Here is a 20,946-nt window from a genome sequence, read left to right as displayed (position 1 = left end):
AAGCCTACCCTCTTCCACCCTGAATATATTATTCTACTGGTACCTTGTCTTAGGGGAGAGGGCTCAGAGCAGCAGGGAGCTCCCTACCTCAACAACACCACCTCCCCGCATATCAGGAAACAACGCAGTTTACTCCCTGGGCAGGGATGCTTGGCCCAGAGTGAAAAGCCAGGAGCTCCTAGTGTCCCTCCCTGGTCCCACCCTCTCACCAACGGGGGCCAGATGTGACTTATCCGAGGTCATACAGACCCAGACCCCAGAGACCTGACCTGGTTAGGAGGTGGCCCTGGAGCAGACAGCCCAGGTGTGCTCCAGGGGGGGCACTGACTTGGCCTATCCAGGTCCTGGATGGGCAGGGCCCCCCCCCCACTTCATTCCGCCCTGAGCTCTGGGGCTGCCCCCAGCATCTTTATTGCTGTATCCAGCTTGGACTTACTCTGGGGGGGGACTCAGGCAGCACCAGGCCGAGGACTCACTGGGCCGGGGCCTGAGCTGGTCTGTCTCTGGCCCTGTTAACATCTGGGCCCAGGCCTCACACCCAGTACTGGCCGTTCTTGAGGGCAGGGTTGGGTGTCCGGCAGAACTGCAGCAGTTCTGGGTCAGGCTGGCCCCCCTGCGGGGAGCCCTGGCCCGGCACAGCTGTGAGGGGGATGGCCTGACCTGGCTCCACCTTTCGGAAAGTCTCGGTGTCGCTGGCCAGGCCGTTGCGGGGCTTGGTGGCCAGCACCTGGACGTCGTGCTTGCCTGTCTTGTTGCGTTTGCGGAGGTAGAAGAGCAGGGGCAGGATGAGCGCCAGGAGTAGGAGAACCAGGCATACCGGGATGATGATGCTGAACATGTTGGCCTCCAGGAAGCCCAGGAAGCCAGCCCTGGCCGCCGTGGGCACTGGGCTGGAGGCGGCAGGGACCGGCTCACCCGTGGGGGGGCTGCCACTCTTGGGTGTCTCCACTTTTGTCCGGGCTGACTCGGGGAGGCTGAGCAGGGCCACTTGGTAAGGCCGGGCAGCATTGTAAGGCTCCGTGGCAAAGGGCAGTGAGGCCACGGCGGGCGGGACCCCCTGGGCCCACAGCTCCAGAGTGAGGCTGTCGTGGCTGGGACTGGGCGCCGTGCCCTCGGGCCTGCCCACCTCCAGCCCCAGCCGCCCGTCCTCCAGGTCCTGCTGCGTAAAGTGCTCCACCAGCTCGTTCCCTCGAGGCTCTGTCCTGGTCCGGGGCACACGGACCAGGCGGCCCTGGTGGGGACCCGCTAGCAGCCGGAAGGTGGGCACACTGCCCGTGCGGTTGGCCAGCTCGCCCGCGTCCAGGATGGTGGGGTCCAGGAGCAGCGTGGCTCCCTGGGGCCACGGGCCCCTAGCACCCACATTGAGCAAAGCCGTGACCGTGACATTCACCGTGGCTGAGGCGTTGGCGCCCCTGGCCAGGGCCTGCACTTGGAAATGGTCTCGAGGGGAGGAGAAGTTGGTGAAGACGAAGACCACCTCGCCCCGGTCCACCTGCAGCTGGCTGAAGGCGGGGGCCGGCTGTCCACCCACCAGCAGGTGCCCGAAGCGGGGCCCCTGCGCCAGGCGGTACAGGGCGTCGGGCTCCTCCCGATCGGACACCACTCGCAGGTGCTGGCGGCTCAGCGGGCAGCGGCCGAGGGCCTGGGGCACCTGCAGGGCAGCGCGCTGCTGCACCTCGATGCTGGAGGGCAGGACGTCCACGGCCAGGCTCACGGGCAGCGGCGGGCTGGCGCCGTCGGACACGCTCAGCTGGAAGACGCCGTCCACGCTGCTGCCGTTGGCCGTGAAGGCCAGCCGGCCCGCGTCCACGTCGGCCTGCGAGAAGCGCCGCACGGGCCCCGGCCCGGCCCCGGCCAGGCTCAGGAAGCCGTGGTGGGGCGCCCGCCGCACCTCGTACTGGATCTCCGCGGGCGTCGAGTCGGGGTCCACCACGCTCAGCTGCGCCCTGGAGATGGGGGCGCGGGAGCCTCGAGTGAGCCGCAGCGGCGTGGACACCTGCGGCCGGGGCGGCCTCTCGTTGACATCCCGCACCGTGATGGCGAAGGTTTCGGAGGTTTGGGGGCCGGCCACGGGGGTCCCCGCGGGGCCTTGCAGGTGGGCACGGAATCGGAAGCCGTCCTGCTGGGTGCCACTGCCGCCGTGGACGTACCCCAGCTGCCCCGAGGCCAGGTCAGACTGCAGAAAGTGGGGCCGCCCGGCGTGGAGCGGCTCCCCAGACACCAGCAGCTGCCCTCGAATGGGGAACTGAGTGACCTGGAAGAGGACGTCGTGCTCCGGGCGCTGGAGGGCCGGCACGCTGCCCAGGAAGTTGGAGGCATCCAGCACGGCCACGGTGATCTCAGCCCGCTGGCCTTCGGGGACCCAGAGACCTGCGGGGTGCAGTGAGGAGGACACAGGGATGAAGGACCTTCTGGCTACCGGGAGCAATCGGAGCGGGCCCTGGCTAGGCCGTGCTCCTCTTCCAAGACCCCAGCCAGTGGAACCAAGACCCTGTGTCCAGTGGCACGTCACAGCTCTCCACCCTAGGCCCCTCTTCTGACCGATCCCAGGCTCTCCCCGCACTTGGCCAGCCCGACATGCTGCCCACCTTTGTTCTTCCAGAGGCGGCTGGGGCGCTGGGGACAGGCAACCTCAAAGGACACGGTCACGGTGAGGGTGGCGTCCAGGTCTGGGGCAGGCGGCGAGGACAGCCGCAGCTCCAGGCTGTCATGGACTTCCCAGAAGGGCTCAGAGGGCATCACGTGCTCATACAGGATATGTCCAGCGGACACCTGTGGGGCGGGAGGGAAGGCAGGTCCAGAGTGACCTGGGTGTCCTGCCAGGTTGGAGCCAGGCTCTATCACCTGCGAGCAGCTCAGGCATATGTCTGTCCACCCCTGGACAGACGCGTGTAGCCAGGAGTTTACTCTGCACAGAGATACCTGTGGGATACCTGACTGCCTGCTGGACACAACATTTTTAGCGCAACGCCACGTCCTGCTTTCTGGCACAGATGCCTGCCTCTTGCCCCCCAGACTCCCCATCACAGCACTCTTCTTTCCCTTGCCAGGAAACCTCGGGATTGGTCCCTCTTGCCAGTATCTGGTGCTTCTACTTCATCTCCGCGGCAGTTTCAAGGAGGAAAGAGCAAGTCAAGTGTTCAGTCTGAGGAGCCTCAGCTACCCGCTCCCTTTTTCATGGACTGCACCTGGCACTGCTCAGGGTGGCGGAATCACTCCTGGTGGGGCTCAGCTGGTCATGTGGGTGCCAGGGCTTGAAGCCTAGTCTGTGGCATGCAGAACAAGTGTCCACCTGCTGTATTATCTCTCTGACCCTCAACTCCCTTTTCATAGGAGGCTAGAGCTAATGTGTGCTCAGCGTGGAAGCGAGAAGCTTCACAGGGGCCTGAGCTGAGCTGCTTCCTAGCCCCCACTTCAGCTTCTTTAATGTGAAATGGGACATATGACTCTTTTTTTTTGGGGGGGGGTCACACCCAGTAGCGCTCAGGAATCACTCCTGGCAGGCTCGGGGGATCATATGGGATGCCAGGATTTGAACCACTGTCCTCTTGTATGCAAGGCAAATGCTCGACCTCCATGCTATCTCTCTGGCTCCAACATGTGACTCTTGAGTTTCACGGAGATGGCCCAGTTCCTCTCCCTCTTTTGGTGTCTCTGCCACTAGTTTCTTCCCACCTTCCCTGCCTAGCCTGTGTAATTAAGCCTTAAGATTGGGCAGGCTGGGGCCCGGAGAGATAGCACAGCGGCGTTTGCCTCGCAAGCAGCCGATCCAGGACCAAAGGTGGTTGGTTCGAATCCCGGTGTCCCATATGGTCCCCTGTGCCTGCCAGGAGCTATTTCTGAGCAGACAGCCAGGAGTAACTCCTGAGCACAGCCGGGTGTGGCCCAAAAACCAAAAAAAAAAAAAAAGATTGTGCAGGTTGGAGCAGTAGCACAGTGGGTAGGGTGTTTTCCTTGTACATGGTAGACCTACGTTCGATCCTTGGCATTCCATATAGTCCCTTGAGCCTGTCAGGAGTAATTTCTGAGCACAGAGCCAGGAGTAACACCAGGGTGTGGCCCCCAAACCCAAACCCAAAGCAAACAAAATAGCAACAACATCCAAAAAGATTGTACAGCCCCGAGAGGCAGAGCAAATCCGGGTCCCAGCCCTCCATCCTGGTACCCAGTGACAAAGGCCCAGGACTCCACACAGCTGCTGCAGCTGCACTTGCTGAATATTTTATGGGGGCTGAGGGTATGGGGGGGGGCAGGCGCTGTAGAAATGAGGCTCTGAAGGCAATGGAACAACCGACCCTGGCCTGGGGCAGGTGGAGGTGAAACCAGAGAAGCCCTTTCTTCTTCCTAAAGCCACCTGCTCTACTTCCGGCTGGCAGCTCCCACCTGTGCTACCTTGGAAACACTCCTGATGCCTAAAGGGGGGGGGTGTTCTTTTACAGGAGGCTGCAAGCCCCTTTGTAGTAAGCAAGGAGCTGAACTGAGGCCATGAGCTAATACTATGTTGGTGGGTCTGAGGTGCAAGGTAGCAGCTGTGTGTGAAAATGCCAGAGGTGAAGATCCTGTCTTTAGACTCAACTTCCCCATACTCAGAGGCCTATGGTCCCATCTCACCTCCCAGAAACTATTTTTGATCTTGGGGTCACACCTGGTGTTGCTCAGGCTCTGCACTCAGGAATCACTCCTGGCAGGCTTAAGGAATCATATGTGGTACCTGGGATCAAAACCGGGCTGGCTAAATGCAAGGCATTTAGTTTCTTACCCATTGTACTATGTTTCCAGTTCTGTGTTGTGTGACTTACGTTTGCAGTGCTGGGGATGGAACCCAGGGTCTCCTACACGCATGGCACAGGCTCTGTGGCTGAACCCAACCTGGCCTCTCCTGCTTCTTTCTGGCCCCTTATTGGAATCCAGGCATGCCCTATGAGCCTACAAACTGCCCTCTTCTTACACTCCACTCATCCCCCGCCAGCCAATCACTACCTCTTACTGGCCCTGCGTCTCCCCATTTACTGAGCCTTCCATTCTTAGGGTTCAAGTACAGATCAGTGCCTGCAGGCCTCAGCCTCCTTCCACTCTGGGAGCAGCAGTCCCTATTTATTCTGCCAGCAGGGTCACTACAGAGCTGAGAGGGGTCCTGGCAGTGTTTACAGCTCTCGGTGCTGGGACTGGGGTCCACGTGTGGCCACCTGAGGCTGCACAGCCTGGGAGTGGGAGCTGGGAGGGGGGTTACCTCGGCCTGTGTGAAGTTCACCAGGGACTCCCTGGTGCTAGCTTGCTGGGCATGAAGCAGCCGGCCCAGCTGGGGCCCCCGTAGCACATGGTAGAGGAGCAGGTGGGCATCGGTGTTGGTGCTGGAGCTGGCTTTCAGGATCTGGCTGCTGAGCCGCTGGATGGACCCTGCAGAGGCAGAGGAGGGCTGTGGGCTGAGCGTGGCAGGCTCGGCACCTTGCACCCCAGTGTTGGCCTCTGACCACCGCACACCTACCTGGGCACACACTTAGCATCTGGCTGCCGTCCAGTGAGAGGACCAAGTGCTTCTGGGCCACCACATGGAAGACATGTCCTGGGGTCATGTGCTCGCCATCTGAGAGGCTGAAGTGGAAGCCTCCTTTCAGGGATCCTGGGGACACAGGGCCGAGTTGGTCTTGCTGGCCCCGTTTCGAGGCAGCCCCCTGCCCACCGGCACCCACCTCTGTGTGAGAACAGCACCAGCCCGCTGTCCAGCTGTGCCTGCGTGAAGCTGCCCACTGCCGTGCCGGGCTCTGAGCGCAGTGCCACCTGCCCGTTGCTGACCTGTTCCACAGTGTACACCAGATCCTCGGGGCCAGAGTCCTTGTCTGTGGCCTGAAGGGCTTCTGGGGGTATGGGCACAGTGGCCCCTTCCCACACCTGGGGACACAGAGTATGTGCTCAGCAGCTCGCTCCCAAGCCCTACTTGGCTCTGACACCCAAGGCTTTCCTCTCTGCAGAATGAACAAACGACTCAAGGAGCCTCTTTCACCCTCCTCTGTACCCCATTCCTATGCCCAGGCTCCCCACTTTCTCCATGGAACCCAATCTTGTTTGCCCAAGGGCAACCCAGACTCCCAGCTCCAGCCCTCACCTCCCCCTACCCAGACCCGCAAGCCATGCCCACTTGGCCCACTCCGGTACTGGGATTATTTGACCCAGTCTCAGGGAGCCGTGGGCAGGTAGGGCCCAGGTACTACTCGACTGGGGCCAGTTTCATTGTGACCGAGAGGTCAGTGAGGAAGGACTTTCCTCATTGCAGACACCAACCACCCCTTTTCTCATCTCCTGAGACTTATTGTCCTAGGTTAGCGACTTGTGGGTAGTGCTGAAAAGGGCTGCTGAGCACTCTGGGGTTCCTGGGCGTCCAACTCACAGCGGCCAGACCCTAGGCTTGAGCAGTCAGGAAGATCCCCACTCCGCGTAGGGCTTGACTGTGACTCCTGGCAAAATGTGGTGCATAGCACCACCTCGTGGTTATAATGCCGCACGGCACCACCCTGACTGGTTGCAGTGTTGCCTGTAGGGGAGGGACTCTTCTGTGGCCTCCCCAAAGAAGGGCTGACCCACGTGCAAAGCCTACACCGCCCAAACTTCACCGCACCCCCATAGCAGTCAGGTAAACGCAGCTCAGATCTCTCTCTTTCCACTCTTGGCGGTGCTGGGGCAGGAGACTTGGAACCATGGGCTGATGGGATGAGACCCAGGGCTCCCCCAAATAGAGCAAGTGCACCCCAATCCCTTGATCCAGCTCCTTCCTGGCTCCTCAACCTTTCTGGAAGCCTTCAGTGTCCCTGTTACCTGGAGTATACACCCCAGAAACCCATGTTAAAGCCCCCTCCATCCACTCCCATGCTCCTTTTCTGTCCCCCCAGTTACTGCATTTGTGACAGGGCCCGTCACTTGTCTGAAGCTCAGTTTCCACCACTGTTCTGGAGTGGTGGAAAGGGCAGGGGCCAGAGGAACCAACGTAGGGGTTAGGGTGAGGGTAGAAGTTTAGCTGTCCCTTTGCTACAGTCCACCCTGTAGGGCTTGACAGATGTTTTTACAACCATTTTGGTCCTGAGTCCATGCTAAGTGCTTGTTGGGTGATGCTGCCATTCACAAGGCAGCATCATATTCACAGCCCCAAAAGGGTCCTTCTGATAACAAAACCTCGCCCTGAGTTTTACTTTCAGTGTAAGTGAAAGTGCCTGTGGGGGATGTTTGTGTCGCAGGAGGAAGCGGAATTCAGAGGCAGGGATTTGTGTGCTGTGGCCCCTAAATGGGCAGGAGGTGGCAGCAGGCCCCAGGGACACACTTACCTGCAGACCTGTGTTTGCGATGAGGATGGGGGGCTGGTCATTGACGGGGAGGATGGTGATGGCGACGGTGACCGGGTGACTCTGACGGTCCATTTCCGAGGCATTGGCTATGAGGACGAAGCTGTCTGCCAAGGTCTCACTGCCATCGTGCACATATCGGATCAGTTGTTGCTCCACCTGTGGGCAACCCCGGACTGCAGGTCAGATCTCTGAATCTTGGGCTGGCACTGCTGTGCCCTTGCCCCAGAGAGAAGCATGATAGAAAGTGGTGAAGGCTTGCCACTGCCCAGCGCCAGGAGACAGAGCAGAACTCCATTCATGGAGGGGCCCTGATGCCTCTCCAGTCTCCAAGCTCCCCACACTGCTAAGCCCTGCCTCCCACCAGTTGTACCTCTTCCCAGGAGAAGGTGCTGAGAGATCCATGTGCAGGCCCTTCCTCTCTTCGCAGGACTCCATGCTGAGGTGCCTCCAGCACTTGCAGCTCTAGTCCTGGCATCGTGGGGAAGTAGGGTCCGGCTACCCGGAGCAGCGGGGGAGCCAGGGTGTGGGTGCCACCCTCAGGGACGCTGAAGTTCTGTGCCTCCAGAGGGATGTGGGCCGGTAACACCTCGATCTCCACTTGGACCCCTTGCAGGGACGGCCCCAGGCCCGAGGCCACTTCCAGGGAGAAGGAGTCACTCCAGGCCTCAGGGCCCGAGTGCAGGTACAGGACCCGGCCTTCATCCACTGCCTCCTGCGAGAAGCTGTGCACAGGTTCCAGGCTGGGTGGCCCAGCCACAGAGGGCCCATGGGACAGCAGCACCAGCGAGCCAGCGTGCGGGGGACTCCTCACCGTGAACATAATGTCTGCGGGCTCCACGGCCTCCTGGGTGACCTGGTTTAAAGAGGGTCATGGGCTCACCACCATTGCCCCTCAGCCAACCTGACTCTCCCCATTGAGTGACCAAGACACACGCAACACTCTCTCTGTAATGTGCGCACAGAGCTCGACTTGCACACAGAGAAACACATACATGTACAGGAACATACGTGCCTTGCTCTCACTATTGTCCCTCATCACCACCAGACCCATTCTTTTCCTGCAATGGATTAAGTGGGATGGATGCTTTTTCACCACGAGATCCAACTGCAACCCTCAACGCTCCAACTCATATTTGGATTCGTTATCTAGACTAGTCCCCTTAGAATAGAATGGAGTTTGGTCCCTCCATTCTCTGCCATTAAACACCCAGACCTGGGAGATGGCTCAAAGCATGGAAGTACTTTTATTTATTTATTTTTTTTTTGGTTTTTGGGTCACACCCGGCAGTGCTCAGGGGTTACTCCTGGCTCTATGCTCAGAAATTGCTCCTGGCAGGCTCAGGGGACCATATGGGATGCTGGGATTCGAACCACCGTCCTTCTGCATGCAAGGCAAACGCTTTACCTCCATGCTATCTCTCCGGTCTGGAAGTACACTCTTTGCATGCCTGATTCAATGGATCCTGGCATCACATGATCTGTAGGGCATCACCAGGAACATCCCACACGTGTTAAAGCAGGAGCCTCTGAGCCTCACAAGGTATGGCCTTAAACCCCTAGCAAACAAAAATTTAATACCCCAGGTTCCTAAAAGCCTAGTTCCAACAATGCTTCTTTGAGAGCCAAGACTGTTTTTGTTTGTTTGTCTTGGGGTTATATCCAGCTGTGCTCAGGGATCACTCCAGGTAGAGTGTGGGAGACCATATGGGGTGCCCGGAATCAAACCTGGCTCAGCTGCATGCATGGCAAATGCTTTACTCTTTGTACTAACTCTCTGACCCAGAGCTAAATTTTTTTTTTTACAGGGGAGAGTGTGAACGCAGTCCCCCACTACCACAAATGATGCAGTCGAGTTTCCCACATTTGGGGAAATCGCAGGGGTCAGCACATCCGGAGTGCAATGGATAAGCCTCGCCCTGGGAAAACCACCTTCGTGACCCTGGTATCTCCCCTGCCAGGTAAGTATGAGCTAAGACTCTTGATGGCAGACATGTTCAGTGTAGTCCACCCAAATATCTAGACAAAGAGAATTGAAAGGGGCCCAGAAAATGACAGTGTAGTTAAAGAAGGCCCAGAAAGGGCAAGGGACTGGCCTGAGCTCACACAGCAAGTCAGTGGGTCTTTTGTCTGGCTTCTGCATGGTTGGCAAACACTCTCCCTGAGTCTGGGGCGGGAGATGTGAGGGCACGGATGCAGGGGGCACCTAGGCCTGTGTCCTCAGCGTCTCTATTGTAAAACCCTCCAGAGTACCCACTGTGATCAGACTGTAGCTGTTTAGGCTCTGGATGTGGGCAAGAATCTGTCTAGTCAGGCTCTGGTGTATCTGTAGGCATAGGGCTCCTGGACACACACACAGACATCATACACACATCAAGCACACAGATGCAATGATGCATGACATTCACACAAAATCACTTCCATGCATACACGCGATCTACCAAATTCTCACAACTCACATGCAGTAACATACCCAGCACACAGCCCTGACCCAGAGAAGGTGGGGACTCCTTGACGCTGACAAGCCCAAATCCACCTTGTCCCATTACCTCCAGCTGGTCCCTTCTGATTTCTGCTGCCTCCCCTTGGAAGACGTAGATTTTCTTGTGCTGCACTAGGCGCGGCGGAGCCACTGGCCCCTCCGGGGTGATGGTCACCTGCAGGCTAGCTTCTGTGTGCATTGGTCCTGCCTCCACGGAGAAGGCCAGGTTGTCCCGGGCGCTCAGGCTGCCGTTGTGGCTGTACACAATGGTCCCATCCTCCAGGTCCTGTTGAGTGAAGGCCACGGTGGGCTGGCCTTCCCGGAGCAGCTGGCCCCAGTGCGGGCTTGCTCTGAGCTGGTAGTGGATGTTATCTCCACTGCGGATGTCCAGGTTGGTGTCCAGCGGCAGCACTGCTGTGTTAATGATGCCCTGGCCTCCTTGAGGCACCACGAGGCCAGAGCCATTGGCCACCCTCAGGTAGGGCTCCGAGGCCTGCACTTCCAGCAGCGTCGTGGCCTGGTGCTGCCCATCAGACACTTGCAGCTGGATCCAGCCGCGGTCCGCGCCCGAATGCACAAACAGGACCCGGTGCTGCCGCAGGTCGTCCTGCGTGAAGCGGTAGATGGGCCGCGAGGGCTGGTCAGCCGCCACGATGCTGCCGAACAAGAGGTCCTTGCGGGTCAGCACCAGCTGGGCGTCTGTGAAGCCCGAGTCGGCGTCGCTGAAGGCCACGTCGTCGGTGGTGAGCAGCCGCTGGCCGCCCCTGGCCACGTGGAAGACGCGGCTGACCGTCCGCACCGGCGCGTGGTTGTTGACCGGCTGCACGGCCACGCGCACCACGCCCCGCACCTCCTCCCAGGCCAGGCCGCCGCTGCCCTCGCCCTGGCGGGTGGCCACGAACGGGATGTCGTCCTCCGTGGTCTCGGAGCCGTCGTGCACGTACAGCAGCCGGCCGTGCAGCAGGTCCTCGTTGGAGAAGGCGCTGACCGTGGCGGCGGTGTCCTGCGCCCTGCGCCACACCAGCCGTCCATGGCGCGGCCTCTCCATCACCTCGTAGCCGTAGCTGGCGCTGTTGAGGCTCCGCACGAAGAGGTGGTCAGCAGAGAGCACAGCCTGGCCGCCCTCGGGCACGGCCAGCAGGACGTTGGTGAGCACAGGGGCGTCGGGGTCGCCCCCGATGTGGACACGGAAGGTGTAGAGTGGCGAGAAGTGGCTCGGCTGTGCCGTGACGCGAAAGCGGAACGTGTCCTCGGCCGCCTCGGACCCGCGCACCGTGGCCCCGTAGGTCACCCGGCCGGCCAGCAAGTCCTCCTGGCTGAAGCCCTGGCCCTCCGACAGTCTCGCGCCCTGCAGCCGCAGGTTGCCTTTTCTAGGGGCCTGCACCACCTGGAACTGGAAAGCGCTGGGAGAGGGTCCCTCTCCCTCACCCTCTCCCTCCAGGGTGGCCTCCAGGTGCGCTGTCGTGAGAGGCTCCGGCCTGGTGCTCCGCGCGAGCATCGGCTCCAGCCTCAGCAGCTTCACCGTGGCCCTCTGCACCTGCACAGTGAAAGTCAGGTTGCTCAGCACCTCCTGGCCCACCTGCACCTCCAAGTCCAGCTTGTCCACTGTGTCCTCCGCGTGGTGCCGTGGGTCAGTGCTCTGGTACCGCACGCGGCCCTGCTCCATGTCCCGCTGGTGGAAGGCCTGAACTGGCCGCCACTCTGTGCCCTCGGCACCGCCAGCCCCCTGCTTCTGCAGCTCCCCAAACCTCGGTGCCCCGGTGAGCCGGTACAGCACGCTCACGTTCTGCCCCACGGCGTTGGTCTCCACCGACAGGTTGGCGGGCAGTATGAGGGCCACCGAGCCCTGTGCCAGCTGCAGCCCCGTGTTCTCCAGCACCTGGATGGCTGGGCGCACGGCCACCACCTTCAGAGTGGCCGGGGGGCTGGCCTGCAGCCCATCGCTGGCTCGGAACGTAAGGTCCAGGGCAGGCCCGTCGCGGTGGATGTATACCAGGTTGCTGGCCTGCAGCTCGGGGCAGGAGAACTCAGCCACCGGCTCCCCGGGCTGGTCAAGGCGCTCCACAGAGAGGCTGGCTGGAGCGCCCAGGATCTGGAAGGTGAGGTCCTCGCAGGCTGAGTCTGGGTCATAAGCCTGGAAGATCTCAGGCCCCAGCGGCTTGTGGGTGTGCTCCAGGATGACCATGAGGTTGCCATTGGGGAAGACAATGCGTGGCGGGTCGTTGACTGGGCTGACCTCGATGGGCAGCAGGTACGTCTGGCCCTTTCGCAGGCAGGATGGCACGGGCCCCCGGGCGGTCACGGACACCTCCAGCACCAGCTGGTCGCGGGTGTCCTCAGAGCCGTCGTGGATGAAACGGGCCTTGCGGTTCACCACGTCCAGGAGGGTGAACATTTTCCGTGCCTGGGCACCGGGGATATCCAGTTCGAGCTCTCCGTGTCGTGCCCCACGGCTCACACTGAACAGCACCTGGGATTTGCGCAGCTCCGCCTTGCTCAGGTCCAGAGTGGGCAGCACATGGCGCAGCTCGAGCCAGGCCGTGCCACCCTCGGCCACCACCAGCGGGCTGATGGTCAGTAGCTGGGTGAAGTTGGCGAAGACGGGAGGCAGGCCTGGCTCAGGCGTGCAGGGCTCAGGCAGCTGCATGACCTCCCAACTGTCTTCGGGTGCTAGGGTGGAGAAAGCTTCGTAAGGGCCGTAGGCGTCCTCATACTCCTCCTCCTCCATCCTGCAGCCTGCAGCCATGTTCCGGGTCAGCACAGCTTCCCGAAGCCCCAGACTCTGGCCATTGACGCTCAGGTCCTCCACACAGCCCAGCAGGGAGAGGTGCAGGGCCTCGGGGGCCAGGCCTAGACGGTGCTCTTGAAGGTGGCGCGTGGCCTCTGCATCCAGCCCACCCAGGAGGAGGCTGCCACGGGGCTCCAAGGAGCTGGGAATGCCGCGGTTGGATGTGCGTGTGGGGTACTGGTCCACTGAGATTTCCAGCTTGTGCGTGTCCACGTGGATGCTGACCTCGTGGGGCTGCCCGTCGGCCACGGGCACGCTATTGTGCAGCAGCACGGTGCCCTGGCCCTTTTCCACCACAGCCCGCAGGTGGCCCTCAAACACGTCCACGTAGATGAAATCCCCCTGCTGGCCACCAGCCTGGAAGGCCAGGGGTGCCTGCTGGCTGCGTGTGACGAGCGTGAACTCCAGGGCACCTTTGTCCTGGGTGCCCCAGGCAGGGAAGGCAGCCAGCGAGTGAGGTCCCGAGAAGCCCAGGGCCACATCATCCCCGGCAGAAAACTCTTCGGCGCAGCCTTCCAGCACACCCGAGCTCAATGGCCGGAGAAGGCCACGCCCGTTGAGGGTGGCCGTGTGGATGCAGCCTCGCAAGGGTCGGCTAGCTGCCCTCAGGTAGGATAATTCCAGGCTCCCTGTGCCCCCCACAAAGAGTCCATAGGGAACCTCTAAGGAGGCTGTGGGGATCGGGGCGGAGGTGTTCAGGACCCCATCGACGGACAGCACAGCCCAGCTGTCAGACAGGGCCAGCTCTACACTGTGAAGGGCTGAATCTGCCAGAGCCGTCTCTGCTGGTGTCTGGAGCATCACTTCTTCTTGGCCCAGGACAAGTCTGACCTGAGGGGAGACAGGGTGGGGGAATGCGTGGTCACTTGTTCCTTTTATTGAATTTGGTTTTGGGATCACTCCTGGCAGGGGGAACTTTAAGAGACACTAAGGTCTTTCTTGTGCAAGGCTTAATTAACCCTTTGCTCCCCCTCTGGCCCCTTGTTTATTTTCAACTATTATTGTTATTTGCTGTTAAGGAAGCAGAAGAGGAAAGTAAAGGACGACTTAAGTAAAGACTTAAAAGTGGAATTTTTTTTCTATTTACATTCCTATATAAAAATAAGTGTACCTACTTTCAGTGAATACTATTGTCTATTTACTAATAAAAAAAGAAAAAAGAAAAAAAAAGACTTAAAAGTGGGAGAAGAGGCTTTATCATTAGAAACTCTTGAGGGATTGGTGAAATAGTTTAGTGGCTAAAGCGTTTGTCTTGCATGCAGCTGACCCAGATTCAATCTTCAGAATCTCGTACGGCTCCCCAAACTTCACCAATAGAGAAGATCCCTGAGCCAGGAGTACACATTGAGCATTTCTGGGTACAGCCCTAATACCAAACCAAACAACCAAACAACCAAAAAAAAAAAAAGAGAGAGAGAAATCAACCATAACAAAGTGGTAGGGCGTTTGCCTTGCATGTGGCTGGTCGGCCGGGAAGGGACCCGGTTCGATTCCAGGCATCCCATATGGTCCCCCAGCCTGCCAGGGGCAATTTCTGTATACAGAGGCAGGAGTAATCCCTGAATGCTGCTGGGTGTGGCCCAAAACCAATCAATCAATCAATAAGGTTTAAAAAAAACATAACAAAACTCAAAAAATTCTCTAAGAGCTGTGGAGATGGCTCAGAAAGCTGGGGGTAGGGCGTATGCTTTGCCTGAGTTCTAGCCTCAGTACTTATTACATGGTCCCCTTGAATACCAGCAAGAGTGACTCCTCAGCTAACAGCTGGGAGTAACCTCTAAGTGCCAGTAGTGTTAGAAAAAGATAAAACGAGACCAGCTCTGTGCTCTCTCGCTCTCTCTTCTCTCCCTCCTCTCTCCTCTCTCTCACATCTCTCCTCTCTCCTCTCCTCTTTCTCCCTCTCTCTCCTCTCTCCCCTCTCTCTCTTCTCTCCCTCCTCTTTCCTTCTCTCTCTCCCTCTCTCCGTCCTCTCTTCTTCTTTCCCTCTCCCTCTCCCTCTCCCTCTCTCTCTCTCTCTCTTTTGGTTTTTGGGCTACACCTGGTGGTGCTCAGGGGTTACTCCTGGCTATCTGCTCAGAATTAGCTCCTGGCAGGCACAGGGGACCACAGGGATGCCGGGATTCGAACCAAACACCTTAGGTCCTGGGTCACCTGCTTGCAAGGCAAACACCGCTGTGCTATCTCTCCGGCCCCCGATTCATCTCTCTTTTTTTTTTTTTTTTTGGGCCACACCTGGCGGGGCTCAGGGGTTACTCCTGGCTCTCTGCTCAGAAATAGCTCCTGGCAGGCACGCGGGATCATATGGGACACCGGGATTCGAACCAACCACCTTTGGTCCTGGATCAGCTGCTTGCAAGGCAAACACCGCTGTGCTATCTCTCCGGGGCGATTCATCTCTTACATCTAGTCCCCATCCTCATTCTAGTGTCTAAAATAAAAAAAAAGAAAAAGAAAAAAAAAACGAGCGATAGCACAGCGGTAAGGTGTTTGCCTTGCTTGTGGCCAACACAGGATGGACCTGGTTCAAATCCTGGAATCCCATATGGTCCCCCGAACCTGCCAGGAGTGACTTCTGAGAGCAGAGCCAGGAGTAACTCCTGAGTGCTGCCGAGTATGACCCCAAAACCAAAAAAAAAAAAAAAAAAAAAAGACCCAAACAAACAAAAACCCAAACACTGGATAGTACTTTGATAAGAAAGTGGGGTTAGAGCTCCTATTGACAGCCTGTGAATGCACATGAGAAGTCCCCAGAACTTCTCATGCACCACCACACTCCATCTGCCCTTTTTAGCCAGAAATTTCTAAGATCTCTGTGCCAGCTTGTTGTTCTGGGTTCCCCAAGTAACCTGTATGTGGCCTTAGTCAACAGACCTGACCCCTTAACAAGATGCTTTCCAGGAGACTGAACCGGAATTTTTATTTTCGTGGAGGTTCTGCTCTTTCTTTACGGGAGAGTTGCCAGAAAAAAAAAAATCCCCTTGGTATACAAGAGATTCCAGACCTTAAGCACTCTTTCCCAGGCCCTAAGCAGGGGGAACCCCTGTCGCCACAAAGGTGGCCTGCTAGGTGCGGGAGGCATGCTGATGTGGAAACATCACCCCTGATCAGGATTGGAGGCAAGAAGATGGAGTGGGTTCTGTCCCCATTCCTTGAGCTTAGAACTGACTCTGGGCAGTGAGTATTCCCATAGCCAGATAGCAGGATGGAGGGAGGTAGATATAGTAATTGGAAAAAGACTTTGCGTGGGGGGGGGGGGGCTAGTGAGATAGTTCAATGCACTGAACCATGTGCTCTGCATGTGGAAATTCTGATTTGGATCCCCAGAGGAAATAAATACGTGTTGCCGGGGATGGAACCCCAAATTGGTCATGTGTGAAGGGCCCGCCTCAGCTCTTTAGTGCCTCATTAGTGGCCCCTTGTGGCTGCAAGGAGCGACAACAGCAGCTGCAAATGGCTGATTGCAGCCTTAAGTGAAGAAGACTCCTCTCTAACAAAGCTTAGAGTGGCTTGAGGATGGGGGACACCGGAGGAAGCAGAACAGCATTCCATTTCCGGTAGATGTGGCTAAACTGGTCGATGGATTCATGGAAGAAGGCATGGGGTCAGGTGGGCGCCAGAGGAACAGGGATTTACTTCCTGGAGGAAAGACCATCTCCAGGTACAAGGGAGACAGGAGCTGAGAGCTTGACCCGGGCCATCTGTGCCAGAGCTGAGAGGTGGGGCTGGAGAGCAGAGGGCAGAAGTATTCACAGGGTGCCAGATGTCCTGTGAGCTTCTGTGCTTCCGCAGAGGAGGATCTGGAGTGAGGGTTGGGAGCTTTCATCGGAGGAGAGGGCCCTATCACTGACCTGTAGGCGTCCAGAGATGAGCTGCAGGAGCAGGTAGTCAGTGGGGCCTGCAGCCAGAAGAAGCAGGGCTTCGGGCTGGGCAGTGGAGAACTCCAGCTGAAGGTGTACTTGGGTCAAAGCCGCAGTCACTGGCACCTCCAGATGGTTCTCTCCGAAGAAAGAGGCTGTGGTGGAGAAGGCAGAGGGCACTGTGAGCCAGACTCAGACTGGCCTGGATGGGACATCCATGCTGGATGGGACAGGGGTGGTCTCAGAGCACCTCTGTCCCCCTGTGTGGTACTCCTGCTTTCCTGGTGTTTGTTTTGGGGGCCACGCCTAGTAGAGCTCAGGGATTACCCCCGACTCTGCACTCAGGAATGACTCCTGTCAGTGTTCTGGGGAACTCATGTGGTCATACGCTAGGCAAATGCCCTCTCCCCTAGACTACTGCTCTGGCCCCACACCTCAGCCCCAGAGACTCAGGAGATGGGACAATGCCAAGTAACCTGGGTTTCTTCCTGGTGAGCTCTGCCTACCTCTGCTTTTCTGTCTTTGTTTTTGTTTTTGGGTCACACCTGGCAGTGCTCAGGGGTTACTCCTAGCTCTACACTCTGAAATCGCCCCTGGCAGGCACGGGGGACCATATGGGATGCCAGGATTTGAACCACTGACCTTCTGCATGCAAGGCAAACACCTTACCTCCATGCTATCTTTCCGGCCCTACACTTTCTAAATGTCGAAGATGCTCTGCTTTGGTTAAAAGAGAAACTGTCGGGCCCGGAGAGATAGTACAGCGGCGTTTGCCTTGCAAGCAGCCGATCCAGGACCAAAGGTGGTTGGTTTGAATCCCGGTGTCCCATATGGTCCCCTGTGCCTGCCAGGAGCTATTTCTGAGCAGACAGCCAGGAGGAACCCCTGAGCACCGCCGGGTGTGACCCAAAAACCAAAAACCAAAAACCAAAAAAAAAAAAAAAAAAGAGAAACTGTCCTGGGACTGTGGCGGTGTTCGCAGCCTCCAGGATTGGAGCTCCAGGACCAGGAGAACCGCCTCAAACTCAGCCCGCTCACACAGGCCCCTCAGTACCCCTCTCCACTGGCTCTGGGCAGTGCTCTCATGCCCTGCCTGTCCCCACGGCTCAGTGGGGCTAGACTGGACTCTGGTTGGGAGCCTCCCCCTGCTTCCCTCCCCTTGTGGACCAGCTATCTTTGGGAGCAAGGCTGAGGGGCAGCTTGTGGGCCAGATGGAGGCCATGTGTAGTCCTGGACTCAAGATGAGCGAAACTTCCTCCATCACCCCTTATTATTTCCTGCCACAGGGCTATGAATGGTCCCTGGTGAGCAGTCAGATCCGGCCAGTTGTTTTCCCCACAGCAAGTGTGAAGAGCCAGCTGACTTTCCTGAGCCCAAGGTGGAGTTGAAGACTAACCCATCTCTGTGTGTGTGTCCACGTTCATTGTCTTTGTGGCAGGCCCCTTTGTCCCACCTGGAATATATTTGTTGATGTTTTATTTATTTTTAATTTTTAAAAACTTTTTTAGTTTTTGGGTCACACCCAGCAGTGCTCAGGGGTTACTTCTGGCTCTATGCTCAGAAATCGCTCCTGGCAGGCTTGGGGGACCATGTGGGATGCCGGGATTCAAACCTCCATCCTTCTGCATGCAAGGCAAATGCCCCACCTCCATGCCATCTTTTCGACCCCTTGATGTTTTATTTTTTTTGGTAAGTTTTAGGGCTACACTCAGTGGTGCTTGCTTTCTGTTCAGGGGTTGCCTCTAGCAGTACTCTGGGGACCATATGGGGTGCTGGGATGAAATCGGGTTTGGCTATGTACAAGGCAAGCTTCCTACTCACTGGACTATCTATCTCTCTGACCTGGATACTCTCTTTTTTTTTTTCGGGCCACACCCATTTGATGCTCAGGGGTTCCTCCTGGCTAAGTGCTCAGAAATTGCCCCTGGCTTGGGGGGACCATATGGGACACCGGGGGGATCGAACCGCAGTCCTTCCATGGCTAGCACTTACAAGGCAGACACCTTACCTCTAGTTCCACCTCGCTGGCCCCGGGTACTCCTCCTTTTAAAAAACATTTTTTTGTTGTTTTGGGGCCACATCTGGCTCTGAGTTCAGGTCTGTGTTTGGCGGACCATATGGGACACCAGGGATTGAATTCAGGTTTGTGTGTGCAAGGTTCATGCCCTACTCACTATACTGTTTCTCCAGCCCCAAGAGCTCTTCTTTTGAAGTTGCTACTTTCTCCAGGCAGTTACCCCCAAACTAACCTTCCTTGGTCTCTCGCTCTCTCTCTTTCTCTCTCTCTCCCTCCCTCCTTCTCTCTCTCTCTCTCTCTCTCTCTCTCTCTCTCTCTCTCTCTCTCTCTCTCTCTCTCTGGTTTTTGGATCACACCTGGCAGCGTTCAGGAGTTATTCTTGGCTCTATGCTGAGAAATCTCTCCTGGCAGGCTCAGGGGACCATATGAGGTGCTGGGATTCGAACCACCATCCTTCTGCATGAAAGGCAAACATCCTACCTCTATGCTATCTCTACAGCCCCTTGGTCTCTTTTTCTTGATGAGATTAAGGCCAAATACAATATGCACTCTGCCCCCAGACCTCCATTGGGGTGGGAGCAGATAGGGATGGGTTTAAAGGCACATTTCATTTGCTTCCCTGCCACCTTGTGTGTGTGTGAATACAACTGATGGCCTTAATAGGGCAGATCTGGCCCCAGTCACAAATGTGCTGGTCCCCCACCAGCCTGTGCTAGCTGACATGCACCCAAAGAGCAGAATTAGCTCCTGGTGTGTATGTGGGGAGACTTCCGGAGGGATGTCTAAAGAAGATAATGCTCCCCGACTTGGGCTGAGCTAAACCCCCTCCAGTTATCTCCTCTAGCCAGCACTTGCTGGCATGCCGCAACCTTGTCTGGGAAGCTGAGGGAAGCAGTGAGAGCAGGGAAACTGTCTGGGCAGCCGGAGCCCAATGGTTCCTGCTCCCCAAGCAGGGAGCCGCAGGGCACAGCTTCTGCAGGGAAGTCTTATCTGTGAGAACACAGGCCATCAATTGCTTTTGCTGCCGGGTATTAAGCACAGGGTTGCAGACATGGAAGCATATGCTCTCCTAGTGAGCAGCAACCGCATGCAACCAAACATTGATTCTGGTGTTCACCCTCTTCATTTTTAGCTTTGAGCCACAGCCAGGAGTGCTCAGAGTTGATTCCTGGTATTTCTTGGACGCAGTGCTGCGGGGGTCAGCTGCGTACAAGACGAATGCCCTACTCACTGTCCTTTCTCTTCAGTTCTTCATCTTTCTTTTTTAATTTATATTTTTGGGGTAGTGCTGGGGATCAGACCCTGTGCTTCCTATGGCAAATGTTTTACTTTAGAACCACCTCCCTGGCCCATATTCTTTTTTTTTTTTTTTTGCTGGGGGAGAGTAGAGGTTTGGGCCATTCCCGGTAGTACTCAGGGCTTCCTCTTAGCTCTGTGTTCAGAGATGACATGGAGTGATGCTTGGAGGAAGTATCAAGAACTGAATTTGGGTCAGTTGTGTGGAAGGCAAGTACCTACCCTGCTGTACTCTCTCTGGTCCCTACTTTGAATCTTTGTTTTTGTTTTTAGGCTACACCCAGCGGTGTTCAGGGCTTACTCCTGGCTCTCTGCTCAGGGATCACTCCTGGCAGGGCTCAAGGGATGATTTGGGGTGCTGGGGATAGAACCCAGGTCAGCTGCATGAAAGGCAAGTGCCCCACCTGATATACTATGGCTCTGACCCCCTCTTGAATCTTTTTTTGTTTTCATTTTTGGGCCACACCCGCCAGTACTCAAAAACTCCTGCTTCTGCACTCAGAACTCACTCCTGGTAGGCTTGGCTGACCATTCGGGAGATCACACCCAGTGTTGCTCTTGGCTCTACATTTAGGAATCAGTTCTGGAGGTGCTCAGGGGACCATAAGGAATGCCAGGGATTGATCCCGGGTTGGCCTCATGTGAGGCAAGTGCTTTAACCATTGTGCTATTACTCCAGCTTCAGATCCACCCCCACTTTGAAAATTTATTTATTTATTTATTTTGGTTTTTGGGTCACACCCGGCAGTGCTCAGGAGTTACTCCTGGCTCTGTGCTCAGAAATTACTCCTGGCAGGCTCGGGGGATCATATGGGATGCCGGGATTTGAACCACAGTCCTTCTGCATGCAAGGCAAACGCCTTGCCTCCATGCTATCTCTCTGCCCCCCTTTGAATTTTTCTTTTTGTGTGTGTGTGTGGTTTTTGGGTCACACCCGGCAGTGCTCAGGGGTTTTTCCTGGCTCCGTGCTCAGAAATTGCTCCTGGCAGGCACGGGGGACCAGGATTCGAACCGATGACCTTCTGCATGAAAGGTAAACGCCTTACCTCCATGCTATCTCTCCAGCCCCAGCCCCCCCCCTTTGAATCTTAAGAACAGCATACACTACAACGGGGGCAGTACTCCACATGGGAGGCTGTGCTGGTGGGGTGTGTGGCCCCTGCAGGACAGAAGCA

The 20,946-nt window shown here is 57.1% G+C and overlaps 1 protein-coding gene and 1 non-coding gene across 2 annotated transcripts in view; both read right to left on the bottom strand.

Moving 5' to 3' along the window:
- Nucleotides 1–250: 250 nt before the first annotated feature.
- CSPG4 (chondroitin sulfate proteoglycan 4) overlaps nt 251–20,946 on the bottom strand; it is a 42,730-nt gene continuing 22,034 nt past the window's right edge. The window contains exons 10-18 of the mRNA XM_049782728.1: nt 16,450–16,649; nt 9,881–13,432; nt 7,705–8,187; nt 7,314–7,490; nt 5,691–5,889; nt 5,486–5,620; nt 5,231–5,397; nt 2,589–2,772; nt 251–2,370 (exon numbers count right to left, since the gene is read on the bottom strand). Coding sequence (XP_049638685.1) covers nt 533–2,370; nt 2,589–2,772; nt 5,231–5,397; nt 5,486–5,620; nt 5,691–5,889; nt 7,314–7,490; nt 7,705–8,187; nt 9,881–13,432; nt 16,450–16,649 — 6,935 coding nt within the window. The 3' untranslated portion in view covers nt 251–532. The remainder of the gene's footprint in view (nt 2,371–2,588; nt 2,773–5,230; nt 5,398–5,485; nt 5,621–5,690; nt 5,890–7,313; nt 7,491–7,704; nt 8,188–9,880; nt 13,433–16,449; nt 16,650–20,946) is intronic.
- LOC126026789 (U1 spliceosomal RNA) lies at nt 9,137–9,300 on the bottom strand. Its single transcript, XR_007502014.1, has one exon. It is a non-coding gene; the product is annotated as a U1 spliceosomal RNA (small nuclear RNA).

Source organism: Suncus etruscus, chromosome 1, assembly GCF_024139225.1.
Source record: "Suncus etruscus isolate mSunEtr1 chromosome 1, mSunEtr1.pri.cur, whole genome shotgun sequence".
NCBI classification, from domain to species: domain Eukaryota; kingdom Metazoa; phylum Chordata; class Mammalia; order Eulipotyphla; family Soricidae; genus Suncus; species Suncus etruscus.
This window is presented reverse-complemented; position numbering and strand designations above follow the sequence as displayed.